We start from the raw sequence: 25,365 nt of genomic DNA, 5'->3' as shown, positions 1-25,365 counted from the left end.
TATTCGATTTTGCAACAGTCATTGCAAAAAAAAGTACAAATCTCTCATTGATCTAGAATTGATTAATTCAATATCACTTTATTGAACTACACTGGTGTCCAAAAGGTAAGATTTACAACTATAAATTTTTAAACATGAAGTAAAAATACACTTGATGAAATTAAGCCAATTTTTTTTTGTGAAGTATTATTATAAGACAGACACCTCGCCTCTTCGTATCCCATTAATATTTGACGGCAATCGGCTCTGTTCACAGATGATTTCTGGAGGTTTTCCACATTCGTTAAAGACTCGAATGACCTTAGTGTATGAATACTCTGCTTTTCTGTTGAAGCATAGAATTCCATGCTATAACAGGTTCAACAATCCGGACTACAACAGGGAATATAGCATGGACTTTCAAAGAAATGTATAACTACACACCTCTTTGGAAGTTCGTGAGATCCTGTCCGTTGCTCATTTCCTGTGAACTGATAAAAGAAGTATACATAAACATTATGACCATGATAACGGTGAAAGGCGTCCCAAAACGCTATTAGGTAGGTGATCATAATGTTTCTTCATGAGTTTGGGTGGCTTTCACCCGAAATGGCTTCGACCCATGAGACCGCGGAAGGGGTCATCAGGTATCCTGGACCAGCTGTATAGAAGGATGTTCCGGAGATCAGCAACGGAGCAAGGCACTGGCTTGAACTGGCGAATGTCGCGTTCCACTGCATCCCACAAACGTTCGATGGGATTTATGTCGGGGAAATTTGGCATCCAAGGGAGCACACAAAATGCTTGGACGTGGTCCACAAACCATTCTGCATAATGTGGGCCTTGCGATGTGTGGCGTTGTCTTGTTAAAATAGTCCAATACCATCTGGATGCACATTCGCCATATGGGCAAAACTTGATCCAAAACAATGCCGAGGCAGGATCTGGTGGTAAGGGTGTATCCAATGAGGATGAAAGGATCGGGTAATGTCCTTGAAAATATCCCCCAATCCATGATACCACCGCGGCAACCTGTTTTTCGTCCAACTGTGCAGTCTGGTTGCAGCGGTTCACCTGCTCGCCGTCCAATACGCACCAATTCATCAGCATGATGGAGTTGGAACCTTGACTCATCAGACTACGCACACTTCAACAGGCCGCCTACTCTGTAGGCCTATTCATAAGAAAGTACGCTAGATGATGTGCTCGGAAATGTTTCTCTGTGTACTGTGGTTGTAGTCTGCCTGAACTGAAGGATCGTGAGCCATCTGTTGTCCCGGACAGTACTTGCCAACCGCAGTTCACCTGGATTGTCAACCAGTAGTGATCTCCCTGTCCAGGCAGAAAGTTAGGTATTTGTATGTTCCTCTTTGGACCATTCCCGCCACACCACGGCCCTCGAAAAGCCGACAATGGCTTTGGTTGCTGAGATGCTGCCTCCAGCTTCCCTAGCGCTGCAAATCATCCCCGTTCAAACTTCATCAGATCCTTCCATCCCCCCACCCTTGCACGGGATTCGTACTGGAGAAATGGCAAGCACCAATGTGCCGTCACTATATATGCTGCGCCGCCCCAGGTGCTGTGGAGACATGGGTAGTCATAATGTTTTGGCTCATTAGTGTGTATATATATATATGTGTATACACTTTCTACATGCATTATTTCTATTTTTATGCTATGGCGCTGGGTTATACCGTAGAGCATGATTTATTTGATTAAAAATATAAATAAAGCTAAGGAAACGTCCTTGGAAATCTTTGAAATTACTTCCATCATAATGAACACAATATATGTCGACAAGTAAGAACTTATTGGAAATAAATTTCCTCAAAATCGAGTATAGTTAAATTCTGAATCAGAAGATGCTTTTCTGGATAAATTTTCAAATGAAGATCAGCTCTCACTAGCGAGATGGCTGTGGATATCAACTTTTCCTTGCATTTTCTTTAAATAACGCGAATAAGACGTTGCCTGAATTTAAGTAAGTCCGAAAATGCACATCCACCTAAGAACCGCGAAATAGGCAACTAATGAAGCCAAAATATCATGGATTCACAGGCCTATTTAATCCCGACTTCATAGAGCTATTTAATCGTCTGTCTCAATCCTATTTTAAAAGTATTCCTTGTTACAAGGGAAATATACTTAAAAGGTCTTTCACTGACAGATTCGAATTCCGATTTTATTGCGAAAAATATGGAGAGTGACAACGACATTGAACCACTAAATGTTCAAAACAATGAAACGATATTAAACTTTAGAGTTCACAAAATGAACTCAAAAACAAAACAAAACTATTTCTTAATAAATGAACCGGCCAAATTAGTTCTTTAAAACTAGTTCAATATTCTTTTTGTTGATTTTCGCAGTTCCAAATCCTTCCATTTATAAGCATTAAGACAACACGGGTAGCGATGAGAGATCTTTGTAAACAGTTACTTGCAGCTTTGCTACACCGAAATGACTATGAACGTCAGTTTGAGATAAACGAGGATTCCCTCAACTGATTCATGTTTCCTTTAGTGGTACTGTCGTGACACTTCAAATGGTACAGCAAATAGCGCGCACAGACACACACACACACGTGAGGCAGCTGCTAATGGAGTTGTTGTAAGCTTTGTCAAATTGCCGTCAAGTTACAAAAGATCAATCCGAAGGTACGAGTTCTGAACGGAAGTTGTGCAATTACTTAAAGAGATAGACCGAACTCGCTAAGACGTCACTTCCGGTAGAAGGTATTAGACAAACCATGAAATGGATTCCCGGAGGAATGTAGAGAGACACAGAACGATGGCATCTTAACATACAGTTGATTTATTTGCGCAGATTTCTGCAGGAGACTTGGGAATAATTTGGTACTCCTTTCAAATTCTTTAGAATAGGCCTCATTTGGGTGAGAGTTCATCCTCTTTGTTAAATTAAAAGATACGATCTGCTCGTTAGGCATATCCTTCTTTATACTACTGTACGCACGAAGACGCATCCCCCCCCCCTTAGCTGCTCATGTGCAATTGTATATGATTAATGCAGAGAAGCTTCCTTTTAGTTTGGAGATTATAAACCCAAATATTCAATATACAACTGACGGTAAATAAGGAACTCCATGAGGTCAATATTTCGTATCTATAAATTCAATGAATTTTATGGTCGGATTCGTGTTTTTCTGGATGAAAAATGCCATTTTAGCCAAGAAAGAACGACTCAGTCCTCGTTCAAGATAGCCTAATTCAGCCACCGTGCCAAGTGCATAAAATTTTCCTTGCGGTTTTAGTAATCTGCCCTCTTGGGGCACAGCTGGTATAATTGCCATTCTCCCCACATCGTGTGTAAAAGACCTGAGTTTGAATCCCTCAATGACGTCGGCAATTTTTATGGATCTTTTTCGACAACGTCGCTGAGCTAGTTGATCTCAAATGAAGGTAGCGTGGTCTTTTTTCCCAGAAACTCGGATTTTTTGTCCATCAAGCAAGTAAATCGACCATTAATCACACGCAATTTACAGACATAATATATATGGTGAAATATGTTCTAAGTGACTGATGAGCCTAAAATCCTACAACGATTAATTTAGTAATCGAATACTGTTCTTAATATCATATGTTCAAGTGGCTGAACTTTCTTATTATGATACGCATTTTAAGTGGAATTTTTCCTGATAAATGGAAGCACAGCTTGCAGCCGTGATAAAGAAATTAATACTTTAACAATTTTACTTCAACAGATAATTACTGAAATATTTACTAAAATTTAATTGCAAAATGTGTGCCTAATTTAATTTTCACCGTTTGTACTTCAATATTCTGAACTTTGCAGAAATAATAGTCATCCTGCTAGATTCGTCAGTCGATGAGCAAGACTGTTGTTGTTGTTGTAGTTGAGTTCTAAGAGAGTCATCGACTATGGCCTTATTGCTTCGTATTACTGTCTTTAAATTACGTGTGTTCTGTGGTCAGTTGTCTGTTTTCTAGACGAAAAACCCGAGTTTTCAGGAGAAAAAAAATCGAACTCTGGTCTTTTCCACCCGTGTGGGGAGGACAGGACTGTGATTCTACCAACTGAGCTACCCACGAGGGCAGATGAGCAAAGCAACAGTAGCGTTACATACATTTGGGAAATGGAAGGTGACTCTTGTTCCCATTGCGCATAAATCGGTGAGATCAGTTCTCCACTATTACCCATATCAGATCCATACAGGAGACTCATTGGAAATGTGGTAAACCAACTGACCCTCTTGCCCAAGTTTTTTTTATAGAAAGAAAGCAGAGAATGGATGGCCATAACATCTTTGGTGAGTTGAAGGTTATTTCATTTGAATGAAGACTCGAATAACCACTTGTTTAACAGTTGAGAGTGAGCTAATAAAAATGCAATACAAAAACATTTCTGAGAAAGTGACGTAGGCTCTGCTTTGACTTACTGTTCATCAATCGATCCATAACTCTTTTTTTTCAGGCCATGAGCGGCAGAACCTTTAACATATTCTCTCAACGCTACCACACCCATTGTGAATGTGGTCAACTGATGCAGTAACCTTTAGGGAAAGCGCTCTTTTTCATTTCTGTGTCTATTGCAGACTCCTTTTACCAATAATAATGATGATCAGAGGGTTCCAGTTCCCTACCATATGGTTACCTAGTTTCTCCTATATAAACCAAAATTCTCAGAATTATTTTGGCTACCGGGCTTTCTAAATGGCCAGTTCAACGTGCTAATATTCTGAACTCTTGTGATTGCTGTCAGAAATTCAGTATCACTCGTTTATATCAAAAGCAAAACCACTCGTTTCGCATCTTGCTGTTAGGCCATTGTTCAGAGGACTCAAGGCAAACTTAATTCATAGATACTTTGTTTTTGTTGTTGTTGTAGAGTTTTAGAAGCATCGGGAACTAAGACCATATTCCTCCTTATATACTTGTCTGTTAATTGCGGGTGTTCTGTAGTCGATTTTCTGTTTTCTGGACGAAAAACCCTAGTTTCCGGAAGAAAAAAACAAATTTGATGTGGTTACAAAGGAACTGGATGCAAAAAATAATTTTGATATCATATATTTGGATTTCAGGAAAGCTTTTGAAACTGTTGCGCATGGAAGACTATTGTACAAATTATTGGAGCAGAATGGTATTAAAGGTAAGTTGCTACAATGGATAAAAGGATGGTTGAGTGGGAGAAGACAGAGCGTGGTACTCAATGAATGCTGCTCTTCGTGGACTAATGTTATTAGTGGAGTCCCGCAGGGTTCAGTGTTGGGCCCGTTGTTTTGTATACAGGGTGTTTCAAAAATGATGGTCAATAATTTAAAGGTGAAAAGTACAAAATAAATAAGCAAAAATGTTCCAGTGAACATCGGGCCACAAATGAACCGTTTTCGAGACAATGCACATTTTCTGTTAAGATCCGCCACTGACTATGGGAGCACTAGTTTAGCAAAGAGCTACGAATCCTTTACTAAGGGTGGTTTTCTTAAACATAAGATAATACATTTTTAATTTTTGCTTTCAACACCACAGAATTTTACAGATGTTACATGTTACAGGATGGTCTTTCTAATACCTTTCCTCAACTAAGGTTATTCTTCTGGGCCTACCTGTTCGTACTCCATGTGCGAAGCGCCCATGCTCTCTAAGGCATTGATGTACCTTGATGAATGAGTGCGCCTGTTGGGCTACCTTCGGCAGGGAAATACTTCTTGGTACAAACGTGCAGCCTCGAGTGCACTGCCGTTGGCTTTACCATACATGAAGTGCATGTCCGCATACTCTTCGTTGCTGTAACCTCTTTCCATGTTGACTATCCTTTGACAAGTACCAGTATGCCTGCTACGTCTCAGAGCATTGAGAAAGGGGAAAGGGAGAGAATGAGCAAAACGTAACCTAAATAAACAAGTCGGTGGTGGATCCGAACTAGAAATATCTCAAAAAAGATTCACTAAAAATTCACTGGTTTTTTTTGCATACTGTGGTCTGTACAGTTCACGTTTAAATTATTGATCATCACTTTTGAAACACCCTGTATTTATCAATAATGCTTATGGAGGTATATCAGGCTTAATGTCGAAGTTTGCAGATGATACAAAGGTTGGCAGGGTTGTTAATGACAGTAATGGCAGTGTGCTACTGCAACAGGATCTAGAAAATTTGGGCAGATGGGCGAAGAAGTGACAACTGAAGTTTAACATTGACAAATGCAAAGTACTGCATATCGGTAGCAGTAACCCCAGAGAAATGTACCAACTGTGTATGTTACACTCAGGGTAGTGGAGAATGAAAGAGATCTGGGGTAATTGTGCAGTTAGATATGAAGTTTTCTGAGCAATGTAGACAGGCTGCTTGAGCAACTCATGGGATATTGTCAATTATACACAGGAATTTTGCTAGCAGGGAAAAGGAAGTGATTATCCCTTTGTATAAGGCAATGGTCAGACCACGCCTTGAGTGCGGTCCTCTTACCAAGAAAGGCTTAAATTCTGCAAATTTCAGCGGCTGGAGACTAGGCACCTACGAGGTGATCTGATTGAGGTGTATAAGGCCTTGAATGGGTTGAGCACGCTGAATTCTGATGGGATTCTTCCATCAGATTACGAACCTGCGGGGGGGGGTTATAAATTCAAATCGAGGAAAGACAGTTGTAGAATAGATGTGAGGAAATTTGACTTTAGCCAGCGGGTGGTTAATTGCTGGAACAAACTTCCATCTGTCGTTGTGGAAGTTGATAACGTAAATAAATTCAAGGAGGAATTGGACAAAATTTTAAAGTGAATGAATGTGCGAAATGTTTTTGTTTCCTTTTGGCTGATGCTACATAAGCTCATACGCTTGCTTTTTGCCATCACGTGCTTCCATTACTATTACTACCTTTGCATGAGACCGACTATCTCCACGTTGTGAAAAAGACCGATAAAAATTCCTTACTTCTCCCTAAGTAACTTCGACTCAAGTATTTTCCACCCGGAATGGGTAGGACGACGATTCTACCAACTGTGCTACCCACGAGGGCGATACTTTGTTCCACTATATTTAAAAACTTGCGTTGGATAAGTGGGGTTGTCTGCAATTTTCTATAGACCCAGCTAAGACCATGCAATGTCGGTATACTGCGTTTGAAATCGTATGTACGCGTCGATCGGTTTGGCTGTTTTAAGGGGTGAAAAAAAAAGCTATTGCTTCTAAGGGAAGAAACCATGTGACCATCGTCCAAAATAGGAACCAAACTATTAAATTAACCCACTCGAATATTTAAATTCATATGCCGTGCTGTGTGTTTTATGTCTGTTAATTGCGTGTGTTCTCTGGTCGATTTGTCTGTTTTGCTGGATGAAAAACCGTGCTTTCCCTTGCCACGGAGTGAAAAAAGCCCGTTAAAGTTCCTCGCGTCATCGACGGTATTAGAACCCGGGCCTTTTCCACCCGGTGTGGGGAGGACGGTGACGATACCACTGCGCTACACGCGCAGAGTCCCAAGACAGGAATCAAACTCAAGCCTTTCTCATTCACTGTGGAATAGCAACGACACAGTGTTACTCGAAAGGGCATAAACCTCGGCCAAGTCAGCTCTCGCCAACCTTTGTTTAAATCAGCTCATCTCATTCTTCGTTTATCAACTCATTCACCCTTGCTTAAATTAACGCAGCCATGATATATGCAAGGCAACCATATTAATGAACTCAATTTTGTGGTTTAATTATCTTAGCTTAAACATTAGCAGAATGGCTTCTTAATACAGAATAACCTAAGCATTATCCATATTGCACATCACGTCACATTTCTGTCCTTAATAGGATTTTGAATGTAGTTTGACACTGTTTTTAAATCTCCAAGAAAACCAAGTCAATGTCAGCAATTACGCCTTCCTAATTGGAACTAATTATGTTTTGCAACAGAAAAACAAGCGCCATAAAAACTCTACTGAAAGCTATTATCTTTAAAATTATTATTATTTTTTTTGTTTGCTTGTTTGTTTAGCAATTCTGTAATTAACAAAAGAGAGAGTTTTTGTTGGGAGCTCATTTGGTTTTAAATATGAAGAAAAAAATCTCATCTTTTCCCTCTGCCCTGCAGACACTTGTAACTCCTTTCCTTCGTAGGCAGCGAGAAACTCAGGGAAAGTCAAATGTTTTCACTTACCATCATTAATGGATGTTATTATCCTAATGACTAATAGTTTTTCTATTATCGCTTGTGTCGATTCCTTTCAAAGCCAATTTACCGCAACCCCAGCATTGTACACTTTAATGAAAGCGTGTCTCATAGAAATAAAAGGGAAAAAAAAATCTTTTATTGAATGTCAATAGATTACATCCAACAGGCAAGCTTTGATATACAATACTTTACCCTTAAGGCAATTTTTTATTGTGTTGGAGTAATTAACGGATTATAGAGCGTTTCCAAATGCTTCCTTCTTTTGCTCATTAGGTACGCTAGTGTTAATGATACTCAGTGAGTACAAGGAGTTTGAAAAATGGCTGCAAAACCGAATGAATGAGTCTATGTTAAAAAGTGATTTTGGAATGCATTGTGTGTAACCCATAATGGTTTGCAAAGTCTTGTTTCTAAGTAGGCTTTTGTGTAGATTATGTTTTATGAATAGGGTGATTTAGGAACTCGAGTATTCTTCATCAGAAACTTTCATCTACTTCCTATTGATAGAGAGGAAAAATTGTCCATTACAGAGCATTTCATCTGTCTCTCTGTCCGCTCACAGCGTTAATCTGCCTCTTCTGATGTATAAACATCACTTACCACTTTTCCTCTACATATACAAGGAGTGCAAAAGATAATGGAAACTCCTATGATAAGAGTTACAGTTACACTGATATGGTGTTGGGCCACTTTTAAAACAGCTTTATTCTTTGTGTACAAATTAAATCGTGAACTGTCTGAAGGAGGATATTGGACCATCCTTCATGGATGAATACTTCAAGCTCTTTGAGTGATGAAGGTGGAGTAAATCTGTTTCTCACTCTCCTCTCCAAATATGCCCACAGTGGCTCAGTAACGTTTAAGTCTGATGATTGTGCAAGCAATGAGGGATGCATAGCCACAGTTTCATGCTTCTCATACCAAGGCTGATCACATCTGGCTGTATGCATTGCGTTATCATCTTGAAACATGGCATCGTTTGTGGAAAACAATATATGTACCATGGGACGAAACTGGTCACCCAATATCAAAGTAACCAATGGCAGTGATTTGCTCTTTGAGGGTGAGGATATGACCTAAAGAATACCAAGATATTGCTGGCCAGACTATTGTTGAACTTCCTCTATGTTCGCCAAACTTAAACTCTTCCTGATGATGGAAAAAGTATGAACACTGATCCGTCTGAAAATATGTTTCTTATCATCAAATGTCCAGTTTTTGTGTTCCTTACACTACTGCATCCTCTTTCTGCCATTGCCATCACTAACCAGTGGCTTCGCAATAGCGGCTCTGCCATAAATTTCATCTTTATGAAGTTCTCGCCGAACTTTTTTGCTAGAAATTGGATTGCTGAGATTCGCATTAAGTTGTGCAGTTATTTTTGAGGCAGTAGTTTTATATCATCGGACTACAATCCTTTTTCAGTATCCAGAAGTCTCTTTCAGCCAGCTTCGATTTTCTGCCGCAATTCATCCTATCAGATTTTGATTTTCCATACTCGGTGAATGCAAACATCATTTTCGATTCAGTTGTTCTGGATACATTAAACAAATTAACAGTTTCATTAAATTAACAAATTATAAAAATATTATGAACCACAAGATGAACTGCCAGTCTCTTAATGTCACATACCTACAGCTAACAATTTACTTAAAGCAGTTTTAAATACAATCATGTACGTCCCGTGTTCTGTACGAAAAATCAAACGCTTTTATCATAAATTCGTTTATTTATCTAAAAGGAACAGCGACTGGCCCCTGTTACCCCTCTATGGCCATATTCTCTGAGCTTTGCCAGAAATAATTGATTACTGCCTAACCCTGAATGTCATTTTATTCCTTCCAATTGTCAAAGCAGTCAGGTCATCTTCGAAGATTCAACAAGTGTTTCCATAATATTGAACCACTGACCACGAGAAGAGTATTTAAGAGAGAAGTTTATCAAATAGCCATAACTGGTGGGGTTATAAGTCACTATTATTATAATAGCTTCTTCTGAAAGCGTGGATGGCAATATTTGTGGCATAAAGAAGTTTCAAACGAGTAAATTGTGGATAACCTTACCCATTGATTGCCAGTCCGCCTCCAGACAGTACCATAGAAGTCCATGTTGCTCACTTTAATTAACACTACTGCACGCGAGGACCACAGTTTTCCTTGCCTTAATATTATTATTTTTAGATCAGGACTCAAGTATGTTGGTTCTTGCTTCCATTTTGCATCTTTACTGGGTCGAATCCAATTCTATACTGCACATGGTGGTAATTAGTATATTCAAAACAGTGTAGGTGTGCCAAACGTCCACCTTGAAATGGAATAATTCCTTTGTCTCTTCTGAGACTTAATCACAACCCGTCAGCCTTTTATTTCGGCAACGACTGAAGTCAAAGGACTTCAGTCGTTGACGAGGAATCTTGTCTAAAGAGTCATGTGAACCAGAATCACGTTTGAAGAATATCATCCCCATTTTCTGGATAGATTTAGACTTTTATCCATATATTGCATTTCTACTTTTCTTCTTGATATAGTTTCGAAGCGGATTATAATAATAACTGTGCCCAAATTCATCAAATAAACGAAAAATAATTACGCTTTTGAATACTTTTCATTAATGGTTATTTGCTTTTAAACAACATTTGGTCGCTTCAAACTCATACATTGTACTGAATATCACTTCACTCGTATATCTCTTTTGCATTTATATAAAACAACAACATCCCTAGGACGGAAAAAGGAAAGGAAACAACCATTTTAAATAATTATGAGGAAAATAATATTGCTAACAAGAACCAAAGCATAACTACAGTCCTACAAATATCTTCTCTAGATTAGTGTGCATAAATCAATTTTAAATGTCCTCTGAAAGTTTAATATTCTTGAGCGCTTTACTCAATGATTACAAATGTCAACAACAGTAGAAATTTTAATTAAAATTAATTAAACGATATTCCCAGTGGAGTTAGTATATTCCATAAAGGATGCAGATGGAAGGATGCACAAAATAAAAAACGGATTCACTCCATCTTTACTACATCTTTCTAGTCCATGAGAATTTTATTTTGTGATCTCTGAAGAGCATTTAGATACCAAACCATCATTCTTTTCCATCAATGAAGGTTGATTTAGGTGATGATCACTGTCGCTTTACCCCCAGATCTCAATCGTCTTAAGCTTTAAATCAATCATCCATTCACTTTTCCTCCTTGAAATTAGTATCGATCTACTGGTAATTCCCACTGTGGAAGTATTAGGTATGGCTTCGAGCTTGTTAATGTTGGTAATGAGTCTAAGTGGGAGATCTTGAATATACGGGTACTCATGTATGATGTTTCAGCAGGTAATGGAAATAGATAAGAAATGGGATAGCAAAACCTCGAGGAACTTTCTGTTTCTCTTTTATTTTCTGCAAATGGTTTTAAATATTCGTTTGAAACACGAAATGAAAACATCTTCAGTTGATATACGAAACTTTAATCATCTGTAAGTTAATTTACATCATTTATAGAAGGCAGTATTGTATTACCCAATCGTTTTTTGATCTATATTTTAGAAATATTTACGTACTTTTTCCCATTAAAGTTCTCTGTTCATATAATCCAATATTTCTAAACGAGCCATTTTTTTCCCAATTTTAAACAATTTCATCGAAACAGGTACCAAGAAATTGGAAGTTGGTAAAGAAATTTAGGGAGAAAAGAAACCTAAATTATCGTGGATGTAACTGTAAGCCTAATGTTTCGATGGAACATGTTAAAGACATGAAAATAAGATGGAAACAATTCCGATAAAAACTTACAGCACAAACAATTTTTCTAAACAGCGCCTAACACAGAATGGTCTAAAAGGAAATTTTACTCATAAAAGGTGGTGCACAAGCTTATAGAAGCCCATAAAGCCCGCAAAAAATCTATAGCAATGCAATGTAGAACATCGGACTTGGGCTGGACATTCTGGACATGATTACAGGGTGAAGGTCCATTGAAAATATAAGTGGATCGCAAAATATAAGTGGATCCATCAACAACCAATCATGCGTATGGGCTAACGAAAATTTGCACATACTGCAGCAGGGGTTACGACATTCGAAAAAGATAGGAGACTTTTGTAAAAGGAAACAGTAATCTCTGTGAAACAGATCGCCAAATTCGAATACTTCTTTGAACAGCCTAGACGATGAAGAATGCACCAAAACATACTCCCAAGAACTATCAGCACTACCAACACATCCGGAGCTTGCCAATCGATTTTATGTTTATAGATAGATTAATTTCGAAGGGACTTTGACCGCCACAACGACCAGACTTGGCATTGCATGATTTCTTCTTAGGGTACTTGAAGAGCACGCTTGCATAAAAAATCTCCACATCCTGAAGGAATTACAAGACAACATTACCGAGTCTGATAATGACTTCATCAAGAACATACTTAAGTGAATTGTAGAGAACATTGGCGCGTGCGTAAGTTGTGCCTACCCGAAGATGGGGAACATTTTCAGCAACTTAACAACTTTTACCAATCTTTGTTCAGATAAATGTATAAAAAATAAAATTTCACGTCACTGTGTCTGTTCATCATTTCTGGTATATAACATAAAACCCATATGGTACAGCTAAAGAATTACAATGTTAATAAAGATATTGTTTTAATTATTTTTAAAGTATCTGTTGCTATTTTTGTATGGAGATTTGTTGCCAATTCCAATTGCCAATTAGTCGTTCCGCAAGATTGGTTTCTATTGATCGGCAGTCCAGTTTCACTGTCCCTGCACTATGCCAATCAGCAGTGTGCATTTGTTTTTATTATCAAAAGCTCAGGCGCTGCAACTCTTCTGTAAAAATGCATGGCATGCAGCAGCCTACGTGCCATGAAAACATACATTTGACTGTGTGATCGCTGGCAGCTACAAATTCAGATTCACTGGGGTTTGATGTGAAGATGAAGTAACCGACCTTCTCAAGGCACCTTGGTTCCGGCCAATACTTTACGCCCGCTTGGTTGTTTCTCGAACTGAGTGTCACCTCTGTATTTGCATCTATTGAGCACGTTGCCAATTGTCAACGTGGGAATATTCCTGAGCAATAGCACGCACAGAAATTTCTCCATATAGCATCCAACTACCATTCCTGTCTGAAACTCTGTTATCTCTTTTTGTGTGCTCATCATCATGATGCTCACGCCCATGATTTATAGACCAAAATATTGGGAATTTCATAGCCACGAATTTCTATGATCAGAGGGGGTGTCCCAATCGACACCACAGCGGTGTAAGAAATCAAATCATCCACAAGCAAACATTTTCCACTTGCTTAAACAGGAATTACATCTTACACGATTTACAGTAATATTTGTAGTTATGGGTCAGTAAATGCCATTAGGTGAAGGGTGGCCAAGTTAATCGGTCTCTGGCGAGAAGTGCATGCTTTTATTTTCTGGAAACTAAAGTTTATGTTGAACAAAACAGGCAGACCGACCAAAAAATACGCGATATTACAGACACAGTACACACGCTTTATAGCCTTAGTTGCCATGGAACAAATTCTAAGCAATTCAGCCCACCAACTACCTTAGAATTTGAGATAAACGCCAATGCAGTTATTATGATTGTGTACTTTGAACTACCACGTTTTCTGCTTATTATAAACAGTGATGGAATTGGAAAATGTTAATAAAGTTCATTTCAAAGCCAAGCGTGTGCACGAACTTTAATAATTTTATCCACTTAACCTTCAAAATTGAGAATACACACATGTTCGCACAATTCGTAGACACTGGCCACTAAAACCATGATTATACAAGTCAGATGGAGTTAGTTAACGATCCGTCTTCTTATATTCCTTTTAAAAATGTAATTCCTCTCGAACACTGCGCTAATAGTTGTCCATCTACACTAATCTCAATTTAAAACTATAGCAAATTACACGCTAAAAGATTATTCTAATCCACTTCTTCTTTCCATAAAAAGATGAAATGGATTAGATTAATTTAAGGAGAAATTCTATCCAATTCAAATTCTCCAGTTCGCTGTTAATAATCATCACTAATTTAATTCTTCAGAAATATTTTAAATTAAAATATTTGTGAAGAATCGATCGATATCTCTCTCTCTCTCTCTCTCTCTGTAAAAGATTTTCTATGACTGGAATTCATGACAAGTTGAATTTAATGTCAATTTAATAATAATAACATAATTATTAAATATATTATTGCATATTTGTTAGCTTCGTAAGGACCAAGTTGGACAAGGCATAGATGTTATTTGTTGACGTCAAAGCAGTTAAGGTAGGAGGGGAAGATGCATTGGAACATCTGCATCACGAACCGAACAAATGTAGCCAGTTAAGGAAAAATAATATAGACTTGGCAAAGACTTGTTAACGAGCTCGAAAGTGAACGAATTGTTGACTTATTTCGATGTTACTGTAACCTTTTACGTTGAAACAATAAACTTACGTTGAAGTCCAAATAATTTCGTGAAGTAGACATGTTAAATCTACTGCAAAATCCACAAACTATGGGTCGGTCGTGACATCTTTCTGTACAGAGCTATCAGTAAACTGGACTTAAGAGCACTACTCTAAATAAAAGGCGCTGCTCAATGGAAGAGTACACTGTTTTTCAGTCAAGTGTATGTTTTACTAAAGGCTAAGATCTCGATCCTTTTTGGGATTCACTGGTTGAGATTATACGATCACAATAGTTATGGTCTTTATCGTTTATTAAGTCTGTAGAAATGTGTGCATATTTGCGTGTTGTGGGGGGACTGAAAATACAAAATAACCCATAGACAAAACCCTACCCCTCTTCCTAAGATTTGTTAACCACAGCCCTGATTGAAGAGGCTTTTAAAGATTCCTTCACTCACCGAAGAGATCTGAATCCAGATTTCTCAAACAAGTGATGGTGGTAAGATCACTATGAGACTCTAAGAGAAACCTAAATTCAATGTATTAGAAATAAAAATTAAGCAACTGATCGATACGTTAAATGAGAAATTAAGGCACAGTACTTATTTTTATGGTTCCATCTAGATCTCGAGGATCACTGCAGAGGACGGATTGCTGTATATGAAGTGGAGCAGGAGAGTTTTACCTGATGTGTATAAAAATAGTAGTTTAAATGGACAAATGAATAATGCGCAAGTCCACCTTTGGTCCCACCAAGAGAAGCAGCAACCCACGGAACACTTTCGACGAGGTAGGCAGGATGAATTTATATCGTTTACTCCTTCATTGAGGTCGCAAGTTCAGCTGTAGAAGAGACAACTTGGCCGCGCCTTCATCAGTCGTTTCAATTCATCACTGTTCGGTAGGGTTCAGGTCTGTAGCCTGAGCCTGCCAACTATTTGTTCGACTTCGTCAATCTCCAATGAAAGTTTTACACCACTCGCTATATGGGACGAAGAATTGCCATGCTAGAACATGGAGTTCTAGCACGGTAATCCACCATGTGCATTTACAACCAGAACGTGAGCACCAATTCATTGGTGCTCACGGTGGGGCTTGTGAAAACCCAAATCTTGCAACTCCCAACAATCGAATACTCACGAGCATACCTGTGGACAACCAGTGCACAAACGTACAATTTTCCAAATACATCGCTTGGTTCATAACCTTTTCCATGGATTTGAGATTCTTACCCTCACTCTTTTTTTTTTTTCTTTCTTTCTTTTTGGGCCCACGTCGTCGTTTGCGTGCTATCAAAGAAATAGCAGTTGATCAGAGAACGCGTAATGTATTACAAGTACGAACCCCAGGCCATACTAGAGATCCTAACTCAAAAGCTGTACTGGGACCGCGCCATAATAAAGGACAAAATAATCCTGCACAACTGGATATAAACCTCATCGACAAGAAGGAAATGACTACCTACCTGATCGATATAGCTGTACACTCTAATAATATAATGACAGTACTTGTCATGACACTCAGTGTTACACGCCACGATATAATAATCAGTACATTAATTAGGCTGGTGTAAAAAATCTACAATTTTACGCTTAGAGAAGTTACACAGATAGATGTCACATGGAATCATTCACTATTTCAATGAATAGTTAGTTTGGTGAGCTTTCAATTTAACTAGCAGCAACTGTTGTGATCCAATCGCACAAGATAGAGATGGCGGCAAAGGTAATCCGGTAGTAATGGAGGATAAGCTTTATAAAAGATCCATAAGGGGATATCTCTTTTGTGATGTATCAGCGCCTCTGTAGATGGGATACCCTTCCGGGTAATTTTAAATTAGTGTGTTCGATGCGCATTGAGTTGATAAATAGCCAAGACAGTTTTCCTCTAGGAGCAATCAGATTCAAATTTGTTAAGATCTGCCTGAAGCTCCTGCGTTAATTCCAGCATTTTGAATAGGAGGAATCTATCCATCAACGTGAGACTGAATAACAAGGAGCTAATGCTAAAGTACCCCGCACAGCAGTAGGGAGGACTTTCCAGCAACACGTTTTCCATATTGGCGAAATAGAGAATAATGAGTCGTTTAGTCTTAATTAGCACCAGAAGACTCCGAATTGCCAGGGATAAAGCCAGTGACGTAGTTCGGTTCTCAGGAGGGAGCCGAGATTTCCAATTAGACCACTTGAGCAGCCAGAGCCCTGCAGAGAGGTTTACTTGTAGAGGGGGAGGGACTGCAGATACTCAAATTTCCATTCACAGGAAGTGGGTAGATTATGATTCTGATGTATCTTCTGGCTACTGTAGAGTGTTTGATGGATAAGAGGTGCTCCTTGGCCATGCACCTATGACCTGCTGCATGTGATGCTCTCTCTCTCTCTCTCTCTCTCTCTCTCTCTCTCTCTCTCTATTATAATTGCCTATATTAAGTTTCATCAATTGGTGAGATAATTTTTTACATGAAGAAAACGATCTCTCTGTTTTTTTTCATTATTCCAACCATTTCTTGAAAGGTGGTTGAGAATTCTAAATAGGAAATTATTAATAATATTTAAATCTAAGGTTTTAGCTCTTGACCATAAAAACTGTATGGACTGTCAAAGATTGTTTTCGCAGACTTGACATGATGATTCCTAAAATTCATAGACGTAATATGAATGGGATAAAACTTCTCATAACCTTTCTTGCAAAACGGTTTCTTGATTTCCTCACAATTACTGACGAAAATTCAAATTATTATTTTAATGGGACTGGAGACAGTCGCTCTTATTAATGCTGCGGATTTTGTCTGTGCAACTGTTTGTTTGTGTTCACGCGTGCGCTCGTGGGTAGCATAGTTGGTATAATGACCGCCCTCGACACACCGAGTAGAAAAGACCAGAGGTCGAATCCCGTCACCCACGATATAAATTTTCATGGGTCTTTTTCACAACGTGTCTCAATTAGTCTGTCTCAGTCAAGGGTTGCATGGTTTTCACTCCTGGAAACTATGGTTTTTCGTCCAGCAAACAGAAAATCGACCACATACAATTTCCAGACATACTTGTATACAGCGCAATATGGCCTAAGTTGCTGATGCACCTAAAGCCACACAACACCAACCATCCAGGGTGTTCACGGTTCGATATTTGCATGTTGTGCTCTCTGAGTAACCAGAACTGCCACATAATTAAGTTATACACTGAGTTTGCTTTGCATTAGCAACACCTACCTAGTACCTCGTGGTTACCTTTTGCCCGTAATACAACCCGTACACAGGATGTTTCAAGGCGTCCTGTAGTAGTGTTACTCATGCGTTGCACAATCCATTGAGTAATGCCAGTAAATTGTTATCTAATATCTTTTTCCAGTAGGTCCAAACATGCTCAAATGGGTTGAGATCAGTTGGTTGGGAGGATGGAGAATTCGTTTTCATATTCCTGAAAACAGTCGGCAACCTGCAGGATCTTGTGTTATGGCCCGTTGTCTTGTTGATAGACGCCGGAGTTGCCTAGATACATGTCATCATGAATGGACGTACTTGGTTGGCTACGATAGAAATATAGGCGCTCCCATCGAGTCAATGATTAACTGTGATCAGAGGACCCAGGGCGTGCCACAAAAAGAGCACCCAAACCTTAATACCACCGCCTTCAGTCTACCAAACACCAACAGTTAATCTAGGCGCTAGCTCCATGCTGCTTTCTTCAAATGTGGATACGTCCATCAAAGTTGGAAATGGGATTCATCAGACTAAGGAACAAATTTCCACGTGTCGGTGGTCCAGTGTTGGTGTTTACTTAGGCACAGTTTCTTTTGTGTCGCTGCTGTGTTACGAGACGAGACACGTGGTTGTTGTTGCAGGTTGTTTTTTTAGGAGCATCAGCAACTTAGGCCATATTGCGCCATATATGAAATATCTGTAAATTGTGTGTGTTCTGTGGCCGTTTGCTGTTCGGTGGACGAAAATCCCGAGTTTCCAGGAGAAAAATCCTACCTTCGCTCGAGACTGACTAACTCAACCACATTGTGAAAATGGCCCATAAAAATTCCTGTCATTGATGCGAATCGAACTCAGGTCTTTTCCATCGCGTGTGGGGGGGAGTGCGGCTCGCCACAGGTCGCTGCCTCACGTATGACCTCGAACGGTTATTTGACCGTTGTTGAGCTAGTCTCGGTAGACTGGCACAACGAAACGGGAGCATCTAAACATGTTGGATGTTGTAGAAATACTGGCACCTGCACGTCTTTCCCTACAATCATTCCACATTCGAAGTCGAAAATATTTCGAGACTGACCCATTATTCTTCACAGACAGTCAAAAAGTGATCTCCAAGTGCGGGAACTACAATCTTTTATCAGCCGTTTCCGAATTTGCGCCTTCACCATCATCACAAACCAGTCGATTCTTACACAACATGTGTGTGTATGTGTGTGTGCACACGCTAAATACATGATTTATATTTATACGTCTGTGAGCACGCTAAATACATTTTTCCGGAAATCTACGAATGAAACTTCGTAATGGAGCCATGATTATGCCTTCGTGAAGAAGTGGTCACTGTGTTTTCCACAAACCTTTCTTCTTCGTGTTATTTCTCTTTAGTGAAGGTTTGTGTTGGCCTTTGGTGTAGTGCAGTGGGCGAGTTCTTTGCGTATTTTCACGCAGCAGATGCGCTGTACTGTGCGTAGTATGTTGGTCGCTGTTAATTGCTTGGATGAGTGCAGGCCCTTGTTTGTATCTCGCTTATTGTAGTATTTTAATCCAGTATTCTTTCTTGATTATTTTTAATTTATTTCTAGTACGCGGGTAGCAGTTGCCACCTGTTCAGGGTCCTTTGTTGTAGCTTGTAACACCTCAACGTCCTTGTTGTAGTCGGGTGGTACAATAGTTTTAAATCGGTAATCGATGACACCACATTGAATTTTTCATATTTTATATTTTGGTAAGCTGATTATTTATTACAGTAGCCGCATTAAATGTTTGAGCCCTGATGAGTTCACTTGGATGTCAACCTGTCGTTAGTTATTAACCACGTGAAACTTTCGTTAATGTGGAAGCAAAAGTATAATTTTTCAAGTAGAAATCACCTCCTGTTCAATAATACCTTTTAATTACTACTATTACTAATGCTTTGTGATGCTCAAGGCCCTGATCAACAAATGGTATTGGGCAGTGTGAAAGTGGGGAGGGGGTCCTCCTACATCTTATATTCCATTAAGTCACAATTTTAATTAAGGGTAATTAAGAAGGACTTCTCTAACCGACTTCTTTCCTCTTCTAGGTTACATCTACGATCTTTCGCCAACGTCTACGGAACTTCCTCCAGGGGAATTCCTCTTCTTCGACAAGCCACCCGGGGACAGTGTCGTCGTGCAGGCGAAAAGCGTGATCGTCGGCAACACCTACGACGAGGAAGGAAGTGGAGGACCATCGCCCATCTACAACTTCTCGGAGTCGAGCAACAGCAGCAGCAGCAGCAACAGCGGGGCCCAGGGCCACCACCACTTCCTTTACAACGCTAACATTCCCGACAGTCCTCCTCCCGCGCAATCGCCCAGCGGCGGCGGAGCGGGAAGAGCGTCAGGGGTCACCGTCGGGTACACCTACGAGGCTTTCTTCATCACCGACGGCCGGTCGAGAAGGCGGAAAGAGCCCAGCAGCGCGACGCCCGACAGAGAACGTCCCCGCTACACCTGTTCGGAGTGCGGAAAGCACTACGCCACTTCGTCCAACCTGTCCCGTCACAAACAGACCCACCGCAGTCCGGACTCGCAGCAGGCTAAGAAGTGTCCCACTTGCGGCAAAGTGTACGTCAGCATGCCGGCCCTGGCCATGCACGTGCTCACGCACAACCTCAACCACAAGTGCTCTGTGTGTGGCAAAGCGTTCTCCAGGCCGTGGCTCCTGCAGGGTCACATGCGATCCCACACGGGAGAGAAGCCCTTTGGTTGTGCCCACTGCGGCAAGGCCTTCGCCGATCGTTCCAACCTGCGTGCGCACATGCAGACCCACTCGGCCTTCAAGCACTTCCAGTGCCAGCGTTGCAACAAGTCGTTTGCCCTCAAGTCCTACCTGAACAAGCACTACGAGTCGTCCTGCTTCAAAGAGAATACCTCAGGGGTCCTCAACACGGCCGACAGCCATCCGACGTGTGTGGATTCGTCTAACGAAGAGAACTCGTGTGACCTACACTAACGCAGGATGGAGCAAAGCCAAAACAAAAAAAAAAAAAAGATAGTTTAAAAGATATAAACCGATTAAAAACAAACAGGCTTCGAAAGGTCTCCTCTTTGCTCAAGACGCCGATTGGCGTCCAAATGAAATGACGCCGATTGGTGTCCATTTCCTCAATTAAGGGATGCACTGGAAGTGGAAGCTGTACATTGATCTAGTCGTAACACTGTGATTTCAGCGAAAAATTTTCTTCTCCGTAGTAATGCAATAATGATGTATAGCAATAAGGAAGACTTAAGATGTATAGCAACAAGGGATGAACGCAGGATGTATGCAATAACGCGTTTACTTCACTACTGTCTCAGTAACTCAGGTCTGTTCACAGCGTGAATCACCCAGTCATGTATATATATATACAGATCATATATTTATTCTGAAACAACCCTCTTAACCCTCTCACCCTGATACACGTTTTATTAATTATTCATTTATTTTCATCGATCGTTTTTGTTTTTTTCTATTGAGTAATACGTTGAGGGGGCGATTGCAGTTCATTAATACACCCCACCCCACCCCTCCCGGAATTAACTTAAAAGTATCGAATTTATGTGTATGGATAATTGACGTTGGCCGGGCAGAATCAGCAATACGGTTTTATTGAGAAATAAGAAGGTGTTCGTGTATAAACACCAAATTTCTAAATATATTTTTTCTCTACCAGTAAATTTCTAATACAGCACGGTCAACTGAGGATTCTAGTCTCATTTGTGTGATACTCCATCGGCTAGCTGGCTGCAAAAAAAAACAGTGCAGTGAACTTTACCATGAAAAGCAATAATAAGTTAGCCCATCTCTCTAGTCAGATAAGTATATTCCATCGCAATACACAGAACTGATCTTTCTCTGTATATTTCTTATGAGATGGCTGATACCCAATCGTCCGTGTGCTTCACTTATCTCACAGACGTGTGTCGGGTAAAGATCAAATCAAAAGTGCAGTAACCAAGACATCAGTAGAAATAATAGCTTTCTTTCTCTTTACCAAGAAAACTACAAACTTTTTTCCCCCGAATGAGGATTTATATATACAAGGGATGAATGTAAATACTAAGAAGGAGATGGATAATGGCTTGAAAAATAAGAACCAAGTCGTGAAACGAATAAGGCTGAGAAAACTTAACTTTCTCTCTCTCTCTCTGTCTTTGCATCTGTGTGTTGCGCGTGCATGTGCTGAGCACGGATACTTTTAAAGACGACAATAACCATTTTTAATAAAATATTCCGAAATATAGAGTTTCTCACAGATGTCCCTAAGTGCAATGTACGCATCTATAAGATAATATTGCATCTTGAATAAAATCAATAATTTTTACCAGCTGTATGGTACAATTTTTGGATTAGATACCGTTTTGGTACACATTTAAATTTTTAAAATAATTTCAATAAAGAAATCTTTAACATAATTTCAATAAAGAAATCTTTAACATAACTTCAATAAATACATCTTTAACATAATTTCAATAAATAAATCTTTAACATAATTTCAATAAATAAATCTTTAAAATGATTTCCTTTTTTATTCCGATTGCACAATACCAGTTTCTGTCTTCTACAGTCATGTTTGGTTTTAGCTAATTAAATCTCTGATCTCCAGAAGACAATATATTTTGTTGAAAATATTGAGTACTCTCCTCCATCTAATATTATAATATCAAATCCGTTCATTTCTTATCCAAAATATATGGCTAAATAAAAGCGAACACCATAATATCATAAATATATCAGTCAGACAAAAAATATCATATTTTTAACGCTTCAAAACATTTTTCTGGATGGAGAATACAGCTCCCCAACGAATTCTACTCAGTTATATGTACATGCCTTGGAGATTTATATTTCCCTAGTAAAAGGCAGTAAGAGACCCATCCATATCGCGCCGAATTCTTAAGTTCATTTAAAAACATGAATAACTCTGTAAAATGAATATCTCAGGGCTGCACCAGAAGAACTCTTGAAAAGATCCAAATGACAAAATCACAAAGTATATTCACAATATGGAGAATGAGTTATCTTCGCGCTGCACCAAGGGACACAACTCCTTCCATAAGAGAAATACTAATAAAATGGGTCAGATTTTATCACCTTTGTCGTATGTGAGAGGGTTTCCTTAGCTCAGTATATGTGAATTTGGCTGACATCCAGGGTGTGTTGTAGCTCAGCAGGATGTTGAAACAGGGAGTAATTCTGTATTTATATCCTCCCTTTACAGAGCTGCAAAAATCAATCACTGAGCAACATTGACATTTGTATGTATCTAAATATAATTTTATGTCTCTATCATTCATATACGCGTTATCTTTCTATAAAAAAATGCACGCGTACGCGCGTGCCTTTTTATGCGCGTGCAGCCCGCGGAAGGAGAGACAGAATTGAAAGAGAGAGAAAGGCGTACGTTATTTCATAAATAATAATTGGCGTTAATAAAATGAAATAAAAATATCTCAGCCACATTTTCGTATTTATATTAATTGTAAAAAAAATCAGGCCAACTGTTAAAATTTGATTATTTTAAATCTACTTTCGCCCAGAAACTTTATTATATTAGTTAAACGTATCGCATTATAAAAAGTCACTTAGGAATAAATAAAATCCTAATCATTTACGTCAATAGACGTACAAGAAAACGCATATGTGGTCACAGATACGCTAATGCGTGCCTCTGAGGAGTTTTCATTCATAGATAGATTAGCATTAGATAGCTACATTGGGATATTCTGGTTATCTCCTGAAAATACCTCTATTAAGGGCAGGAGATTTTTTTGTGATAACAAAAGTAAAATAACATTCGTTTCTTGGAATAAGACATTACCAGATGTCCATTGATGATAACAGTGTTAAATTATTCGGGACAACCATTTCGAGTTTCGAAAGAGAAGCTAGAACAACGACTTAATTCGCTTCATTTAAAATTAATCTCTTCTAGTCATTATCAGATATATATTTCGAGCAATTAATTATCAATGGCAGGAATTCAAACGAGCAGTAAGTACAAAGTTCCAGATGCAATTCAGCTCAATCCCCAAACAAAAGTTTCAAACTTTTATCCTTTTGCTAATTTTGTCTATCGAAATACTGAACAAAATAGTCTCAAAATAGTTCATTTAATTAAAATGCCCTTAAAAATAAGCAATAATAAATTATATTCGTTTATATAACAGGGTTCTATTTTTCCAAACTACGTTAGATTTAAAGATCCAAAAATCTTTAATGCATCTTAAAGTGGTCATACTTTTGAAAAGTTTTGTTTTCTGAACTTTGTCTATCAAGTGTTTGATTTTAAGAAAATTCTAAGTCCTAAATAAAAACAAAACCCACACTGAAAGTTGCCCTAGTTAAAAAGGTTAGTTTTTTTTGCTTCAAAAGACTTTTCAACCAATAGTGTCCACATATTTCATTATATTATTCTTACGACATAAATACTCACTAGAGACTAAGCTATTCTTCCATGACTAAAATAAAAAGTTCCTTCCATTCTTTCTATTGTATAATAAACGAATCTATTCATAGATTAGAATTAGAAGCCATTAACTTGGTAAGGTTTTTAGTCTTTTCATCCATTAAGCAATAAATGCATAGGTGCACATGTATTAATCCAGCATTGTATAGTTGTGAAAAAAAATTATTTTCCAGTCTGTTATTTAGATGTTGTAAGCTTGTACACCTCTAAGTCATTTTATACAATCCTACACTTATCTATATATTTATTATTATAAAAAAATTGTTATACAATATGCTAGTCGCTTTATTTATTTTTATATAATGTACTTGCTTTTGAATGATTGCTCGGTGGTAAAAAGAACTTGGAGAAGCTCATTACCTCCATCAAATAGTAAATAAATAGTTGCAGGTTTTATCTGTGCTAGAACTAGATGATGGCATTAAAACAAGAGCGAGAGATAGTCACAATTTAAAACGTGTTTGGTGTGACCAATTCTTCAAGGTTATTGAGTTCTAATACGTCCTCTTAAATTTCAGAATCATTTTAGACATTTTGGAGAGAATCATTTGCAAATAGTTGTTCATCTGCTTTTACCTTCGAGCACTCATCCAATCGCTCGTTGCAGTATAATGCTAAGCTACCATTTTCATCCATGTGGAAAACAAGTAGAAGCAATAAATAACAGCTTCCAGGAGCTGGTGTCTCTTTCATCCAGATGTAGTGTAGACAATATCACTACACCACAATTTAAGCAATAAATATAAGTACGGCCAAAGTTTTTATACCAAAAATTGGTCTCTCATGTCCCGGTGTTGTTAACAAACTTTTACTATGGTTTATAGTCAATGTAAAAGATGTCAGTTGTGAAACCAGAGGTTTGGTCAATGGCCTGTGGAGTACATTTCTCTTTCAGTGTTTGTTGTTTACATGTTAGACAAACTATTTTATAAATTAAAACTTTTGAAGTATTTTTACTGACTCTTTCGGGAGTAGAAATCAAAGTCAGTCAGTATTTAGATCAAAGTTAAAGGATGAGGAAGACGTTACAAAACATCCGGCCATGCTTGTTATCAGCAATTTGAACTGGTCCCTAAATTATCTTATCAAAGTAAATGGTATTGTAAATAGCAATACATATCAGTGAATGATAATAATGCGACTTACATGTAAAATGTTGGGAATTTTCGTAATC

General features: G+C 38.6%; 1 protein-coding gene across 1 annotated transcript in view; it reads left to right on the top strand.

Moving 5' to 3' along the window:
• LOC150079109 (uncharacterized) overlaps nucleotides 1-20,695 on the top strand; it is a 70,958-nt gene extending 50,263 nt beyond the window's left edge. Inside the window, exon 2 of the mRNA XM_090382954.1 lies at nucleotides 19,782-20,695. Within this exon, the coding sequence (XP_090239080.1) occupies nucleotides 19,782-20,695 (914 nt within the window). The remainder of the gene's footprint in view (nucleotides 1-19,781) is intronic.
• The last annotated feature ends 4,670 nt before the right edge of the window (nucleotides 20,696-25,365 follow it).

Source organism: Mastigoproctus giganteus, chromosome 10 (assembly GCF_048544385.1).
Source record: "Mastigoproctus giganteus isolate SK-2022 chromosome 10, ASM4854438v1, whole genome shotgun sequence".
Lineage (NCBI taxonomy): Eukaryota > Metazoa > Arthropoda > Arachnida > Uropygi > Thelyphonidae > Mastigoproctus > Mastigoproctus giganteus.
The sequence above is the reverse complement of the archived record's forward strand: the minus strand, read 5'-3'. Positions and strand labels throughout refer to the sequence as shown.